The 16,229-nt window shown below is 42.8% G+C and overlaps 2 protein-coding genes across 3 annotated transcripts in view; one reads left to right on the top strand and one right to left on the bottom strand.

The window, feature by feature from the left end:
• The first annotated feature begins 963 nt into the window (after positions 1-963).
• Positions 964-16,229, top strand: part of RSPH14 (radial spoke head 14 homolog) — a 67,610-nt gene continuing 52,344 nt past the window's right edge. Inside the window, exons 1-4 of the mRNA XM_077308850.1 lie at positions 964-1,185; positions 1,511-1,727; positions 3,162-3,264; positions 4,265-4,383. Coding sequence (XP_077164965.1) covers positions 1,529-1,727; positions 3,162-3,264; positions 4,265-4,383 — 421 coding nt within the window. The 5' untranslated portion in view covers positions 964-1,185; positions 1,511-1,528. The remainder of the gene's footprint in view (positions 1,186-1,510; positions 1,728-3,161; positions 3,265-4,264; positions 4,384-16,229) is intronic.
• The window catches only part of GNAZ (G protein subunit alpha z), a 45,938-nt gene continuing 36,280 nt past the window's right edge, over positions 6,572-16,229 (bottom strand). For both annotated transcript variants that reach the window (XM_077308849.1, XM_077308848.1), the window contains one exon: positions 6,572-13,193. In XM_077308849.1, coding sequence (XP_077164964.1) covers positions 12,849-13,193 — 345 coding nt within the window. In that variant the 3' untranslated portion in view covers positions 6,572-12,848. The remainder of the gene's footprint in view (positions 13,194-16,229) is intronic.

Here is a 16,229-nt window from a genome sequence, read left to right as displayed (position 1 = left end):
CTGTTTTTAGATAACCCTTTAGGCCAGGCTGGGCACACTCAGCAAGCAGGCCCAGATTCTGATTCAACGAGATCCTCAATGATGATCGTTTAAGATGTCCTATAGTATAAAATTGTTATTTATGTTTCTGCTCTTATTCCACCCTTCCTTTAAATGACTCAGGGCAAATTATTATTATTTTAGAAAAGGCACTACAACTATATTCACAACTGGAGGGTATCTCTTTGCCCTTTCACCTGTGAATATATGCGAAAACTGTATATATTTATCTCACAATCTAAACTTTTCATTACCGAGTAGCCCTCTTGTATTGTGAAACCCTAAACTGGAGTTTATCATTCTAGCCTATCCATGAATCCGACACTTTTAGCAACTCTGCAGAGCCGGACTGACCATGATGCCTACAGCTTCACACACCCTGGAGTCTCTAGCCCAGACTTTCTCAACCAGGGTTTTGTGAAAACCTGGAGTTTCTTGATGGCCCTGGGTGTAGGGGATTAATTAATGTGCATACATTTGAAAAAAACCTGTTAAACATTTAATGGTTATATGACCTCCCCCCACAAATTGGCCAACAAAAGATCTGGAGGAGGTGGGAAGGCGTGTACACTGCTATGCTTCCCAACCATATTCTGCACAATAGTGCCACTACTGGGGTTTCTTGAAGCCTGAATAATGTTTCAGGGGTTCCTCAATGTAAAAAAGTTGAGCATGGCTGCTGTCACACTTCCTCAAGAGGAGTAAGGGAACGCGCGAAGCATCCCTCGGCTTTCGAAGGGGGCAAGGCGACCCGTACTAATGCTGCTCGGGCCGCTGCACAGTCAACCACCGCGCCCTCTTCCCACCCTCCAAAGAGAAAGTGAGGCCTTTGTCCCTTTCCCTCCCGCTCCGCCCCTTTAGTGCTCTCGGGTACGCCAATTTCGCAGATTGCGTCGTATTCGGTTCTCCCATGTTGTCATTGCCGCCATTCATGTTCCGCAACCGCCGCCGGCGACTGCGGAGTTTGCCTTCCGATGGACTCGGGCGCTCCCGCTGACTACGGCCGTAATCTAGTATTCCCAGAAACTGGCGGCCGCAGCGAGGGCGTCGCTGGCGCCTGGCAACCAGGGCGGTGTCTGGAGGTCCACCATGTTGAGAGGCTCCACGCCTGACGGAAGCCAGAGTTTCTCCTCTATTGCTGTTTTGGTGGGTGCTTTGCTTTGTGGCCCGGATGATAATTTTCATTCTTTGTCCCGACGCTAACGTTTCCTCTGTCAATTCCCCTGTCCTCTACTTTGAAAGTTTCTCCTTTGCAACGTTATGTTTTTTTCCACCCTATGGTGGGAGGGGGGTTGCTGGAAGATTCCTGCGTTGAATTTGGACCCCCCGGTGTAGCACTGAAACCTAAAACAGACACGTGTCTTCTCTACACAAGTACTTTGCAGTGAAAGCAAAGGGGGTTGCGGGGGCGTGTTCGGTCTTGATCCGTGCAGGGATCAATGCCCTTGACTGATGTTTGTGTAAATTGCAGGGATAGAAAGAATTTGCAATGGCACACCCCCGTATTTCATCAAAATTGCCTCCTGATATCGATCCCACAAAAGCCCCCATTGCGTTTGGACGGAGGGCCCTTCCTAAACTCAACGAGGAATTGGAAGATCCTGACCTGCTGACCCGGCAGAGGGCACTGATGTCACTCTGTGATCTGGTACATGATCCTGAGAATGCGTACCAAGCAGTAAGTATAGGTAAGAAACCACTAGTGCTGCATCTGTCATGTCGATGTCATCACTCTGGCCATTTGCACTGCCACAATGTCCCCACAATGCTGGTGTAATATTAGAATCATAGTGTTGGAAGGGACATCCAGGGTTATTCTAGCACCAATACCATGCAGAATGCAGGGAATTCACAAGTACCTGCGCACCTATAGTGATCTCAATTCCATGCTCCCCCCCCCAAAAAAAGAAAACCTCCCAGAATCCCTTCCAGTCTGGCCTGGGAGAAATTTGCTTCCTGATCCCAAAGTGGCATAGAATCATAGAATAATAGAGTTGGAAGGGACCTCCTGGGTCATCTAGTCCAACCCCCTGCACTATGCAGGACATTCAGAACCCTATCGCTCATCCACTGTAACCTGCCACCCCCTTAAGCCTTCACAGAATCAGCTTCTCTGTCAGATGGCTATCCAACCTCTGTTTTAAAATCTCCAAAGATGGAGAACCCACCACCTCCCGAGAAAGCCTGTTCCACTGAGAAACTGCTCTGTCAGGAACTTCTTTTGGCATCTGGCATTTTTGCTGGGCATGCAAGAAAGGGCCACAAGAGCCAAGCATGGACACAATCCCTTCTGTCCACCCACTCACAAACTGCATTGGATCAAATCGCACCGTGGTTGGTACATTTCTGAATCCTGCTAAATATGAATGTATGACTCATTCAGATCAGGCTATAAAATGTACTTTGGAAAATGGAAGGTGCGTGTTGGAGGTGCACCAAATTTACTTTTAACGGGATGTTGGACTAGGGAATTCCTAAATTATTAAACGGTAGTAATAGCTATGGGGGAAGGCGTTATTGGGGCTTTACTGGTTTTAAGATGTAATGTTTCAGCTCTGACTTGTAGGCTGCTCTGAGCCACATGGCCAAGTAGGCTATAAATATTTAAATTGATACATTAAGAAATATTTCTTGTGTTTACATCCTTGAAACTGGGAGATTTGTGGACCTCTATGTAATTTAGGACAGACCAGAGAAAATAGTACAATGCAAAGTTCAGTTTCTCAGGCACCCCAGAAAGCTCAAAATGGTTACTCTTCAAAGGTATACTGAAGAATAAGGTAACAGGCTTGGGAGTCTTGATGGTATCAGATGTTTGTAAATGTTATTCTCACAAGGGAAGAGCAACCAGGAATATAATGAGAGGTTGAAGTAAGTTCTAATTAGCTTTCAAGGAAAGAACCTGAAAATAAATGAAGTTAGATAATTCATGCATAATGGCAGTCCTGTAATCTTTAAACTGAGGGACTTTTGGCAGGATATACTCAGAACTTTGGATGTATGCAAGGAAGGACAAGTTGTATGATGCATATACTCACAGGCTTTTATGCCTAATGCTTCGTAACTACTGTTTTAACTACCAAACTTAAGAACACAGAAGGATTATGTATCCTATTTTTCAGGATTTCTAGATAACTTGAAAAAGCTGCTTTTAGATGATGATCAGACTGTGCGACAAAAAACAACAGAGGTGCTCTATATAATGGCTACGCATAATATTGGCAGGTAGGTATTTGATCCAAAGTTTGATGTAAATTAGCTAAATGATATTTAGCTACATATTCATACAGTTTCATTTGGCAATACATTTTCTAGGTTCTAGAAATTAGTGTTTTACATGTTCACCTGTATGGAAGACAGTGTTTTATAATGATTGGGGGTGGGGGGAAATGTTATTAAACCTGCAGATGCTTTTTGAGAAAAAGTAATGGGTGCCACTATAAGGAGGTTGCCACAGGGCAGGGCCATCAACAATATATTGGGAGAGTCCACAAAATATATTGGGACAGCTCTGTGCCAGATGTCCCCCTGCCTCTAAATAGGTGTTCTCTACAGATGCAAGATGCTTCCTGGGCTCTTTTTAAGCCATTCTTGCTCCAAGAAGGCATAGGAAAGCTGCTCGGCTCTTTGTTTTGCGATGTTGCTTGCTTTAAGATTCAAAAGAAAACTGAATGATTGATTTCTGCCATCCCCCTGCCCCCGCCGTGGTGGGAAAACAGCATGCTCCTCCCCAACATTGTGCAGTGGGGGGGGGGGCTTGCCACCGACCCCTCGCTGCAGCTGGCGCCGCTTCCAAGTGCACCCGGTGCTTCCTACCCCACATTGCATGTGCAGGGCCATTGCACTGGGGAAGCCAGCATGTCCCTGGGATGCTCTGCCCCCGTGCATACTCAGGGGACACTGGGGCTTTTTACCCCGGCGCACCAGAATGGTGGTAGCCCGGCTGCTGCCGTGCATAATCGGTCAAAGAGAGGCTACCATTCTGTGTCCAAGTCATGAATACAAAAATGTGATGGACATAATTTGGATGAGCTCAGTATTTTGCTAATAAGACAACAGGTAGGGAGTTCATGAAAGAGTGTTGCGTGGGTCACTCCCCTTCTTGGATTGGCTTACCTTGCAGGGGTTTTGTGAAGATAAAATGAGAGAGGGTACAGTACACTACTGTGAACATCTTGGAACAAAAGTGTGATTGATTACAGAAATGTGTACTTTCTGATTTTAGGTACAATTTTATAAAACAGAAAGTCATTCCAGCTCTAGCACAACTTTTGAATGATCCGGTTGACATCTGTCGGTGGAACATGCACTATGGATTGAAACTAATGTCAGAACTGCCTGTAGGTATGACAAATTAAAGTTCACAGTATTAGTTATTCAGAACCATTGATTGCTTTCATTTTACTGCTTGCCAATAATAGTAGTTTAAAATTATGTAATGGGCACCCTGAGCCTATAATGTGTGCTGATGAAAAGCATTTCCAATGCACATATAAAGTCAAGTATCCCAGGGACTTCAGTCTTCTCAGGATATAGTTAATTGTCATGTTATTGTCAGAAAAAGTTTTTACTTAGACCAAATCAGCTAAAGACAGTCTTCAATTTGCAGCTTGCTTTGTTTGAGAAAAATGCAGCTAGTTATTTTCTGGCATGCAGCATTTGTGGCTAATGTACATCTGAAATTAATCATTTGATCTGCATGTGGAAGAAGGAAAGTGGAGATGGCATTTTGAGAGACTATTGGTCTAGATTGCTTTGTCCAATCACCCCAACATTTAAAGAATATATTTAACAATACAGACCTGGCCAATTCAAGGCATATTGCCACCCCAAATACTATGTCCCAGGTGGGCTCAAGAACCTGCACAGCCCACGAGGTGACAAGAAGCGCGAAGCACACTTGTAACCTCTTCCACATTGCTGCCTTCTACTACTGATACCCGAAGCAAGAATTTGTGTTGCAGAGGCAGCGAATCAGCCCTGACTACCGTATTAAACCAGGTGTAGTCAAACTGCGGCCCTCCAGATGTCCATGGACTACAATTCCCAGGAGCCCCCTGCCAGCATTCGCTGGCAGGGGCTCCTGGGAATTGTAGTCCATGGACATCTGGAGGGCCGCAGTTTGACTACCCCTGGTATTAAACTTTATGATTTGTTCCTTCTTCCTAGGGGACTCTGGTTTTGGAGAAGGGCTGGGAATAGAGATTAAATTCTTTGCATCTTCACTAATTTGCATCTCCCATGATTCTTTGGGGGGGGGAGCCAGGCTAATTAAACTAGTATTTACGAGACTGTAGTATATATGTGTCCTGTGGTGAACCTGTTAATTTGTTGGTGCAGCAGGTCTGTGGTAGAACTCAGTTTAGAACGATTGTTCATTTCTCTTTACATTATCTGAGTTATTGGAACTTCTGTCCCCTCTCCTCTGTATGTTTTAAGTCTTCAAAGAACTCATCTTCTTGAGCCTCCGGGGAGGGCGGTATATAAATGAATGAATTTCAGGAGTTTTCACAGTCAGTAGTTCAGCAGTGGAATAGGCTGCCTAAGGAGGTGGTGAGCTCCCCCTCACTGGCAGTCTTCAAGCAAAGGTTGGATAAACACTTTTCTTGGATGCTTTAGGATGCTTTGGGCTGATCCTGCGTTGAGCAGGGGGTGGGACTAGATGGCCTGTATGGCCCCTTCCAACTCTATGATTCTATGATTCTACGAATGAATGAATGAATGAATGAATGAATGAATGAATGAATGAATGAATGAATTAATTAATGAATGGCTGACAAAAGGGTCAAGAGAGAGGCACTGGGTGGAAGAGAATATATGAAACTAGTGCCCATAACACATTCATCTTTGAGTATACTTTCAGTAGCCAATGAGCAGCCCGGTTTGGTTTTCCATTGCCAGAGAACCTCCCAGGCTATCCTACCTGTTGGCTCTTGGTGTCACCTACAGGGAAACAAGAGAGTAGAATTCCTGCATACTGTGTACTGCTGCCAACAGTAGTCACTGATGACATAAGGGAAATATACTAATTCCTATTAGTGGCAGCTGGAGGGGGAGAGGGAGAGGAAGTAGTTCTATTTTTGTTTATGAGTAGGGGACCTTACTATGTGAAGACAGAAATGCTGCAGAACCTAAAAATTCCCTATACTTTGCCCAGTGATTTCATCAAGTTGCTAAGAACAAGCAAAATGTCAAACACTTTGGTTGCATAGTGCTTGTGAACTGTCTGCCATCCAACCTTAAGGTATAGCTTTCTGAAATTGTGTGGGTTTTCATGGCTAATTTATCATAGAGTTTTGATACTATCTTTGAAACTTTGGTGAGGTGAACTGCATTTTGTTGCAACCTATATTACTCCCCAGGGTGCCAAATGTAAAGCAGGCCAGAGGCTCTTTTGTTCATTTTAGCAAACTACAACCCACCCATAATATGCCAGGCTTGCTGGATGGAAAGGATTTTCGTATGCATGTTTTAATTTCCAGGTATTAGTATATTGTAAAATTGGTAAATCAGAAAACTGAAGAAATGGATACAAAGTTAATTGCATAATTTATTCTTCGAAGGAGAAGGATTTTGATTCAAGGATGTCAGAGGAAGTTAGAGAAGCAGAAATTATTAAAATCATAAAAAGGTACAATAGGTTAAGAAAAAAACACATAAAATTAACACCCAATTTCTCCCCCCCCCCTTTTTTTATTTTTTTATTTTTACAAAGCAAGAATGCAGGAGAATGTGCTATTCATAGCATGGCTTTGGGTGGAAAGATTTTTTCCTTCGTTAAAGTATAAGCTTTTTTTCAGCTGGGTTCGGTCAGAAGTTTCACAACATTCTCCTTCTGGGTCAGAAGGCACTTTATCTAGTACAGTAACCTTTCTGAAGTTAAATGCAGAACTCCATGCAGAAGAAGTGGGATGAAAAATCCTGTTTCTCCACTGTTGTCAATGGCCTTTTATTTAAAAAATAACAACTAGGTCTTACCTACTATTTCCTTTTAGTAGAAGTATCACAGACCAATTTCAATATATTTCACTCTTCTACTCCATATTTTCTCCCAGTAAATAGATTTCTAATTAACAGTACAACACTGATTTTTTAAAAAGCCTGCAGTTCTAGGGGAAATAAGTACATATATGCAGATAGCACATTACATGTGTTCTTAATGGTTTCCGCATAGAAATGAACTTCAGTGTGAAACTACAGAATTAGAATTGGGAAACTTGACACTGTCCAATTAAAGCTCAGTCAGGACAACGAATTCTTATCACTTAGACTACAGGTGTTAAAGAAGCTGAATTTTGTCTAAGAAGAATGTATTATCATCATCAATTACTGCTGTTGTTAATAGTTTCTTTGTGCCTCTCAAATACAGCTGAGATTTCTATAAAAATGGCCTACATTTCACTGTCAGCATTTATTGACCCCAAAGTTAAGATTTTTTTCATCTGTCCCCATAGATATTACTCTGACAGCTGAGGATAACACTTCAAGCAATGAAGTGGGTTCTTGCCCATGAACATTTTTTTATGTCATATTAAACCTGCTGGTCTTTAAGGTACCTATCAAATCTGTACAGCCAAGGGCACCTAGGTAAAAGGTAGCCAAAAGGAAGACCATTAAGGCTGTGGTTTACTGCACAATTTGTTTGCAATAACAGAAACTCAGGTTCGCATTGCTCAATTGTAGCTTGGCAATCCACATCACTTACTGCCTCTACCAGGGATTTGATTCCTTACTTGCTGCCTCCAACCACTGCACCTTTAGTACAAGGTTAGACATTAAGGCAGACAGGTCCTCAAAAAATAACCTGCTGTTCTTCTGGACAGGACTGTCACCTCCCTGTCTCATGGGTTGGCATAGGCCTGGTCCTTCTATCATACAGGCCGCAGGCCTTGCTAGTTATTTTACTACCTGCATCAGTTTCTGCATTTTCCTTCTCTGGTCTTTTATTCTCCTTTCTCATTCTACACCCATTCACTAGCATGACCTTCACTTGATTAGGCCTTTACTTCTTAAAAAGTCTCTACTCCGGATACAGTTTTTACCCTTAAGTATTGTTGATACTTGAAGTCTTTGCTCCTACTTGCTGCTTAGTTACCAGTCCTGCCTATTCCTGTTATTTAGAGGTTTTACAGCATTGGGCATTGGAATATCATTGAAGTACCCTCAGGATTTGTGGCCTGGCTATACTAGACATATATTTAACTAGTAAAAAAGCCCATTGTATAACAAATACAATGCGTGCTAGCAGGCGGGGGCAGAGCGAGGGACTGGCGAGGGTAGGGTGAGGAAAGGTGGCTTACCCGTTAGAGGCCTTTTGCGAGGGCGGGCGGCTCCTTGGCGGTGTCTTCTGGATTTCTGCAACTCGCTCTGTGCAGGCCTACCCCTGATTAGGAAATTCCAACTGGTACAGAATGCAGGAGCTAGGGTTCTTACGGGAACACCTTGGAGAGCCCACATCAGGTCCGCATTCCAACTGCACTGGCTACCACTTGACTACCAGATCAGGCTCAAGGTAATCACCTTCAAGGCCATACACAGTCTGGGCCCTGAGTATCTGAGGGACTTCCTATCTACCTATGCCCCCCCAGTGAGCACTACGCTTGGTTAAAATCAACAAGCTGGTGATCCCTGGCCCCAGGGAAGCTTGTTTGACCTCAGCCAGAGCCAGAATTTTCTCTGTCCTGGCTCCCATCTGGTGGAATGAGCTCCAAGATGGCATCAGGGCCTGCCAGACCTAAAATAAAAAAATGCTGGCAACCAGATTCTCAGCCATTATGTGGAAACATCCCACAAAATGGCTGGAGCGATGGCTGGTGAGTCTGGGTGCCAGGCCCTGTCCGCTGGCCTCCACCAGGCTCAGAAGGCAGGCAGTGGTGGCACAGCAAATAGGGCTGGACTCTGGGGCCAGCTGCCGCCATACACTCTTCAAGAATGCCTACGCTCTGCTGAGGGCAGGGGCAGCCTTGGAGGACAAGCAGTGGCAGTGGGTGGCAAGGCCCAGAGCCGAGCCCCATTCGCTGATACCGCCTGTCCTCTGAGGATGCCCGTGCTCTCCTGAGGGTGCAAGGCAATCTTGGAGGACAGGTGGCAGCAGTGCGGCAAATCAAGCTCGGCTTTGAGCCTGGTCAGCCGCCACCGCTGCTTGTTTCCAAGCCTGCCTGTGTTCTCCTGAGGATGGGGGCAGACTTGGAGGACAAGCAGCAGCAGCGGGTGGCAAGGCCTGGGGTCAAGCCCTGTTCACTGCTACCGCTCATCCTGCAAGGCCGCCTGTGCTCTCCTGAGGGCATGGGCAGCCTCAGAGGACAAACAGTAGCGGTGGGTGGTGAGGCCCGGAGCTGAGGCTTGTTCCCTGCTACCATTCATCCTCCAAGGCCCCCTGCGCTCTTCTGAGGGTGTGGGCAGCCTCGGACAGGCAGCATCACGGCGAACGGGGCTCAGCTCTGAGCCTTGCCTGCTGCCACTATTGCTTGTTCTCCAAGGCCACCCACACTCTCCATCTACTGGTGTGGTCCCTGGGGGCTGGACTACGGATGTCACATTTGTAGACTTCCATTTGAGGGACCGTGCCAGTAGATGTTTCCACGTCAACAATTCTGCAGGGACTGCAAAATGGAACTCTTCCACCAGGCTTTTGGTCGAGGCAAATGAACCTGCACCAACCGGAGCCCAAGGCCCCTCCTGCCATCAAACTGAACCCACAAAATAACAGATCCTACAGTGTAGTATGGAATGCCAAACTAGAGCAACAATGCTGATGTCCTATATTACATTGTGTTATGAGTTCCTCCTGTTAATTCTTCCTTCTGTTAAGAAAATGCTATGTATTCAAGTCAAAACATTATAATGTACTTCATTATGAAAGTTTCAGTGTAAACCGTTCTGAGCCACAAGGGAGGGCGATATATAAATTTAAAAAAATGAATGAATAAATATTAGGGTTTTTTTTTAAGTTCACCAATGGAGACTTATTTGAATCCTGTGCTTAGCGCTTATGTATCTGATGTCAAATGCAAGCAACAAAGATACGTATCCTAAAAGTGGTGACTTCTGTATCTTAAAAATCCATGAATATGACAGCTACATGACATACCAGTATTTTATACTGTAAGTTTGAAGTTGGTTACTGCAACCACAAATTGCGCACCTTTAGCGTTTTTGTCTGAGCTCAAGATTCTGTATATCTGGGTTAGATCTTGTTACAACTTTAATTTGGATAAAACTGGGGATAAAAACTTTTAGCAGTGGACCACTCCCACCTGCAATCTGCAGTCAGACCACACTAATTTCAGTCAAGGGGTCTGAATTGTTATAAATCTTCATACTTCAAGAGCAAGCATCTTACAGTTTGATTTGGAATTCTCAGCAGTTCACATTATCTAAGTGCATTTACTTGGAAAGATGTCCCATTAAGTTCAAAGGCTGATAGGTCCAAACAAATAATTTTATAATCCACAGTAGTTTTGCCAGTCTACCCTTCCAGCTGTTTGCCTTTACCTTCTAATGGCACAAGGTGGCACCAGTCCATGGGATGTCAGATACGGAGACCAAAAAGTGACCCAGTTTTTTTGCTGCATCCTCCACAGCTAGAAAGTACTGTAAGCTTAAATCAGAGAGCAGCATTCACTAAATAGTTGTGTTTAGATCAGTTAGGCATTTCCTTCCATTTACTGGCACTTTTAAAGTCTTGGCCTTTATAAATAGCCTTTTAAACGTTGGTTCCCAGATTACATTCAGTAGGATTCACAAGTATGAGTTCTCATAGATACAAGTTTTCCAAGACTAATGTCTGTTTCTTTAAAGACTGCTTTTTACAAATAGGGCTATGATTGGTACCCCCTAGAGCTAGGCAAAATGACACTGGGAAATTTTCTTCTGCAAAGCACTCTCAAGGGTACCCTTCAACCCTCAGCCTTTTAAGCTCTTTCTGAAGAAAGCTACACTCCAAGTTCATACAATATCATACTGTATCTATGACACAGTGACGAATCATTCAACTACAGCCAAATCACCAACCCTGTAAACTAAAAAGGATTTAATTGCATAAGAGCTCCAATCTACGACAAATAAAGAAGAGGGAAACCACTTGTGGGATTTTAAATCATAAGATCTACAACAATGAGCACACCATGAACTAGTTGGGATCAGTCAGATTATTTATTTTCTTGAAGTGAACAGCCTATAACTGCATTTTCATTCATTATTTCCTCTATATTTTTCTTAGAGCCCTTGGCTGAGAATTTGCACTAATTTTCACACAAGTGGGAAACAGGGGGACAGAGAAGAAAATTCTCCCTGAATTCTTGCTGTGTGTGTATTTGACAGAAAGTGTGAACACGTTTATGTGCTTTACAATTCTTGAACATTTATTTACACACTGATCCTGTAAGAGCTTTTGCATGGGATCAGAGGAGAAAAGGAGAGAAGCATCACCAATGGCTGTGTGAGTGTTTCAAGTTATATCACACAGTTTCTTGGGCATTCAGACTTTCCTGAAAATTTGCTAGAATAATACACCATCCAGTATCATTGGTATACAGGATGAAAGGAAGCTGAAGAATGCATTGCTTCAACTTCTTCAATTTCATTGAACTGCAATTTTAATTTTAAAAATTTAAATATCAAGACATTTAGGTATTGTTCATATCACTCATCTGTTCACCTATTAATTACAACACACTGTTAAAAAATAAAAAACACCCCAAAAAAGGAAAAAAAAAAGCCTACATTGTACAGTTTCATTGGCTCCTGTTTTTGTAAAGGCTGTTGTAAATGTTGCCATACTTCTCAGAATTTCCTTGGAGCAACAGATTAGATTTGTCCATTGGCACACTCATAAATCCAGACACAAAACAATATTTTTTTTCCAAAATGTCTTATTTTTATATATATATCTGTATTTCTTTTTTTAAAAAAAGAACATCCAACCACTTATTAAACTTTTAGAGGTTTTTTTTTTTTTTGTGAAACAGCACAATTATTTGGCAAAAAAAGGATGTAAAAGAAGACTTTTGATGTATAAAATTCCTCTCTGGTAGAAGAAACACTGACTGCATTTGGCCTAGTCTTTATTTAATCATTCCTTTAGTTTTCTTTTCTTTTTTTTTTGCTGCAAACTTTGAAGTTCTAAACAGCAAAAAGGACTACAGATTGGATAGGAACTCACAGAACTTTTTTGCACTTTCAATTCCTCCAACAGGTGGAATAATCATGATCAACTATGATGCAAAGACAACAGGTACTTCTTACGTACTTTGTATTTGCTTCAAGTTGATTTATTTTGTATACGTGATCCATGTCTATATGCATCTACTGACTGTGCACCAGGATATCATTAAGGATCAATATTTGTGGGTATATCAGTTCTCCAGCCTCTTAGGAGGAAAAGAACCACAACATAAGCCCTCTCTCCCACTCCACCAAGTTTGCATCTTCCTGACATTAAATGGCTTCTAAGACAGCAAAGACAACAATCTGCTCTTACATAGAATAGCATAGTTCTACCATCTTATAGGAATAATAAATTAAACACATAGAATGAACCAGTGGTGCGGTGATAGTAGTGAAAACATTTCCATACAGTTTAAAACCTCACCATTTAGGGAGGCCTTGCACATTCCAAAACATTTAACTTTTTTTTCTTTTTTTTTGCAAAAAATGCGTGTAGGCAGCTGAAGGGATGTGAACATACTTCATATTTCTCCCCTCCGTGACTGGGTCTTCCAAATGCTGCCCTGGTATTTCCATTGTGAGGACAGGCAGTTGGCCTCTTTTGCATCACCTTGAGAAACCAAAGACGTTTACATGGCTCCTTAGCAAAGGCCAATGTACTTGAGATTGTTCTGGATGATGACATCTGTCACCGCATCAAAAACAAACTGAATATTACTGGTATCTGTAGCACAAGTGAAATGTGAATAGATCTCCTTGGTTTCCTTGTTACGATTCAAGTCCTCAAACTGCCGTTGGATATAGACAGCTGCCTCCTCATAAGTGTTTTGGCCTTTGTACTCAGGAAAACAAACTGTTAGCGGAATGCGGCGAATTTTTTCTGCCAGTAGATCCTTCTTATTCAGGAAGAGGATGAGGGAGGTGTTGATAAACCAGTTGTTGTTGCAAATGGAGTCAAAAAGGCGAAGACTCTCTGCCATTCGGCTCTGTGGGAAGAACAGAAATGTCAGCAACCATCTGCCAGACAAAACACTGAATGAACTGAATAAGCCACAACCTCATTAGTAGACAAAGTCTTTTGTCTCAGACAAACAGCCATACTAGCCTCACTGCAGTAAAAGTAAACATGAATCCAGTGGCACCTTATAGATTAACAACATTTGATTCTAGTGTAAGCTTTCACAGACTAGAGCCCTCTTGATTTAGTGGTTAAGACCAGTGGTTTCTAATGTGACGTGCTGGGTTTGATTCCGCAGCCAGCTGAGTGACCTTGGGCTAGTCACATCCCTGATAGTGCTGGTCTGACAAAGCAGTCCTGTCAGAGCTCTCTGAGCCCCACCTACCTCACAACGTGCCTGTTGTGCGCAAAGGAAGGGAAGGTGATTAAATTCCATTTTGAGACTCCTTAGGATAGTAAAGAGCAGGGTTTAAAACCTAAAAACTTCATCTGCTGTGCTCATTAGTGAGAGCTTCTGTGTAGGTGGTTTGAATAAATAAATAAAATTCTGATAGTCCTTATGATGCCACTGGACTCCTGCTTGTGGTCTTCAGTTTTTCTGAAGAAATCATTACAGATAGTGAATATTCAAAATTTAAAATACTAAATCTTCAGAATACAACCCAGGATTTATTTCCCTTCAGGAAAATAGTTACATTTCAGACTAAACATTCCACTAATTTTTAGCAGAAAGAAAAGTGCTTATTACTTACATTGGTTTGCCACAAAATACTACACATGTTGGCTTAAAGTATCTTCAATAGGGTTGGGCACTTCGGCGCCCAAAGTGGCCAGAATCTCCCGGCTCAGCCAGCGCCACGGGCATTGGAGGCACCTGTGCCTCTGCTCCCCCCCCCCCCGCCCCGCAGCGTGGTGCTGGCTGCACTGGGAGAGACTGGCCGCTTTGGGCGTTGAAGCGACCAACCCATGCATCTGTTTTGAACATAGCTAATTATGCCAAAACCAAACATAAAAAGAAATCTAATGATACATCTGCTGATAATTGGAACTGTGGCTTAACTGTAGCTATTAGCAACTGCCTTATATTTATTTAATTATACTTGTTATAGCTGCCTTTTTCTATCAGGCAAAGTGAGTTTTGACACAGGAAAGCTGAAACTCTGTAAAGTTTTGTTCTTTATGGTGCTACTGGACTTCAGTTTTGTTCTGCCTAATATTTAACTCAATCTTGTAATTTACTAACAAAATACTCATCTAGCCTATTACCAGAAGCTTGAACCCTTCACATTTTCCTGGCAACAGTGCTTTATGCAAATAACACTTTTCTTGTTTCCCTTCCATATAATTCCCTTCCCTAGACTGAATATTCCAAGTTTTGAACATTTCCCTGTTTTCCTCTTATCTGTAAAACAATATGTAGAGGACTGAACATTCAAGGTTATTCTTATTATGCAGCATCAGTCTTTAGATCCCATTAGGGAGCTGCAGTTGTTTACTACCATAGCACACTCTCAATTCCTGCTTGAGAGGATGCAATGATGTCAACACAGTATGGCAACACTTTTTCATGTAAGCCTGGATGCAAGGAACAACATCCCTTTGTTCCTCATGCCCAAATTGTTTATCCACAGCCACCATACAGCAGCCGCCTTTTGAAACTGAGCAGTGTTTCAGAAGCATGACTTGGCAGGGCAGGGAAGGTCTGCCATTCAAAGGAAGAATGCTTGGCATGCCCAAGCTGGTGAGAACACAATATATTGCTATGAGCTCATATAATGCAATTTCGAATCATTTTTTTGTCTTCCCTTATTGCCTCTTGTGGCGCAGGGTGGTAAGGCAGCCAACATGCTGTCTGAAGCTCTGACCATGAGGCTTGGTGTTCGATCCCAGCAGCCAGCTCAAGGTTGACTCAGCCTGCCATCCTTCCGAGGTCGGTAAAATGAGTACCCAGCTTGCTGGGGGGTAAAACGGTAATGACTGGGGAAAGGAATGCCAAACCACCCCGTATTGAGTCTGCCAAGAAAATGCTAGAGGGTGTCACCCCAAGGGTCAGACACGACTTTGCTTGCACAGGGGATACCTTTACCTTTATATAGCATTAGGAGAATATGGCCACATTCCCCCATTGGGAACCCCATATAGCTCTATTAGTCCCTGACACCAATTTGACATGTTTTACATGTTAAGAAGAACATAATTTAGTAAAAAAGCAAGTTAAAAGGGACACCTAAATGCAGTCTTCATTGAAAACTGATCAGTCAGGACAAGCTCTAAACCAGTGGTTCTCAACCTGGGGGTCGAGACCCCTTTGGGGTTGAACCCCCTTTCACAGGGGTCATGGTAGGGCAAGCAGCTTTTTTGGGGGGGCGCCATCCACACAACAACCTTTTGGGGCAGATTGAGATAGAGCGTTCATCTGTCTGGAGCAGCGGAAAAGAGCGAAATCAGCATGGTGGGACAAGAGGCAGACCTGAACTGAGAAACCCCGGGAAAAAATCAATTTATATACAATCATGATCAATGGATCTTCACATCACTGGTCAGTTTCAGTTTAATTTCTGTGAAAGAACACCTGCATAATTTTATGGTTGGGAATCACAACAATATGATGAACTGTATTAAAGGGTTGCGGCATTAAGAAGGTTGAGAACCACTGCTCTAAACTATAAGAAGGCAGCAGTAATTTTCAAAATATCAGCTTAGTATCTCTGAATTGAGGGCCTATTTAAATACCACAGCTTTCCTTCTGATAATCACATGGGCAGATTTACATATAATTTTCATGCTTTTCTTTCTGGTGTACAACATTTATAAGGTTTCAAGCAGTCAGCAGCTATTAAACATTTTTAGTGAGTTCATGCCAGTATCAAAAAAACATCAATCTGAATGTCAGTGTCCCTAGAAAGAGTTTGTGTGGAGCTGTCCATGGTACCCTACTTGAACAGAGATTTCATGCAGAGTTTAAAATTACAACTTCTAAAAATATATGTGCCAGTTCTTTTCAATCTGGATTAATTGCACCCATAATTTACCTATTTGTAGGAGATAAGACCAATGGCTTACT

This window comes from Paroedura picta, chromosome 13 (assembly GCF_049243985.1).
Source record: "Paroedura picta isolate Pp20150507F chromosome 13, Ppicta_v3.0, whole genome shotgun sequence".
Taxonomy (NCBI): Eukaryota; Metazoa; Chordata; class Lepidosauria; order Squamata; family Gekkonidae; genus Paroedura; species Paroedura picta.
Note: the sequence above shows the minus strand (reverse complement) of the source record. Positions and strands in the feature narration are given on the sequence as shown.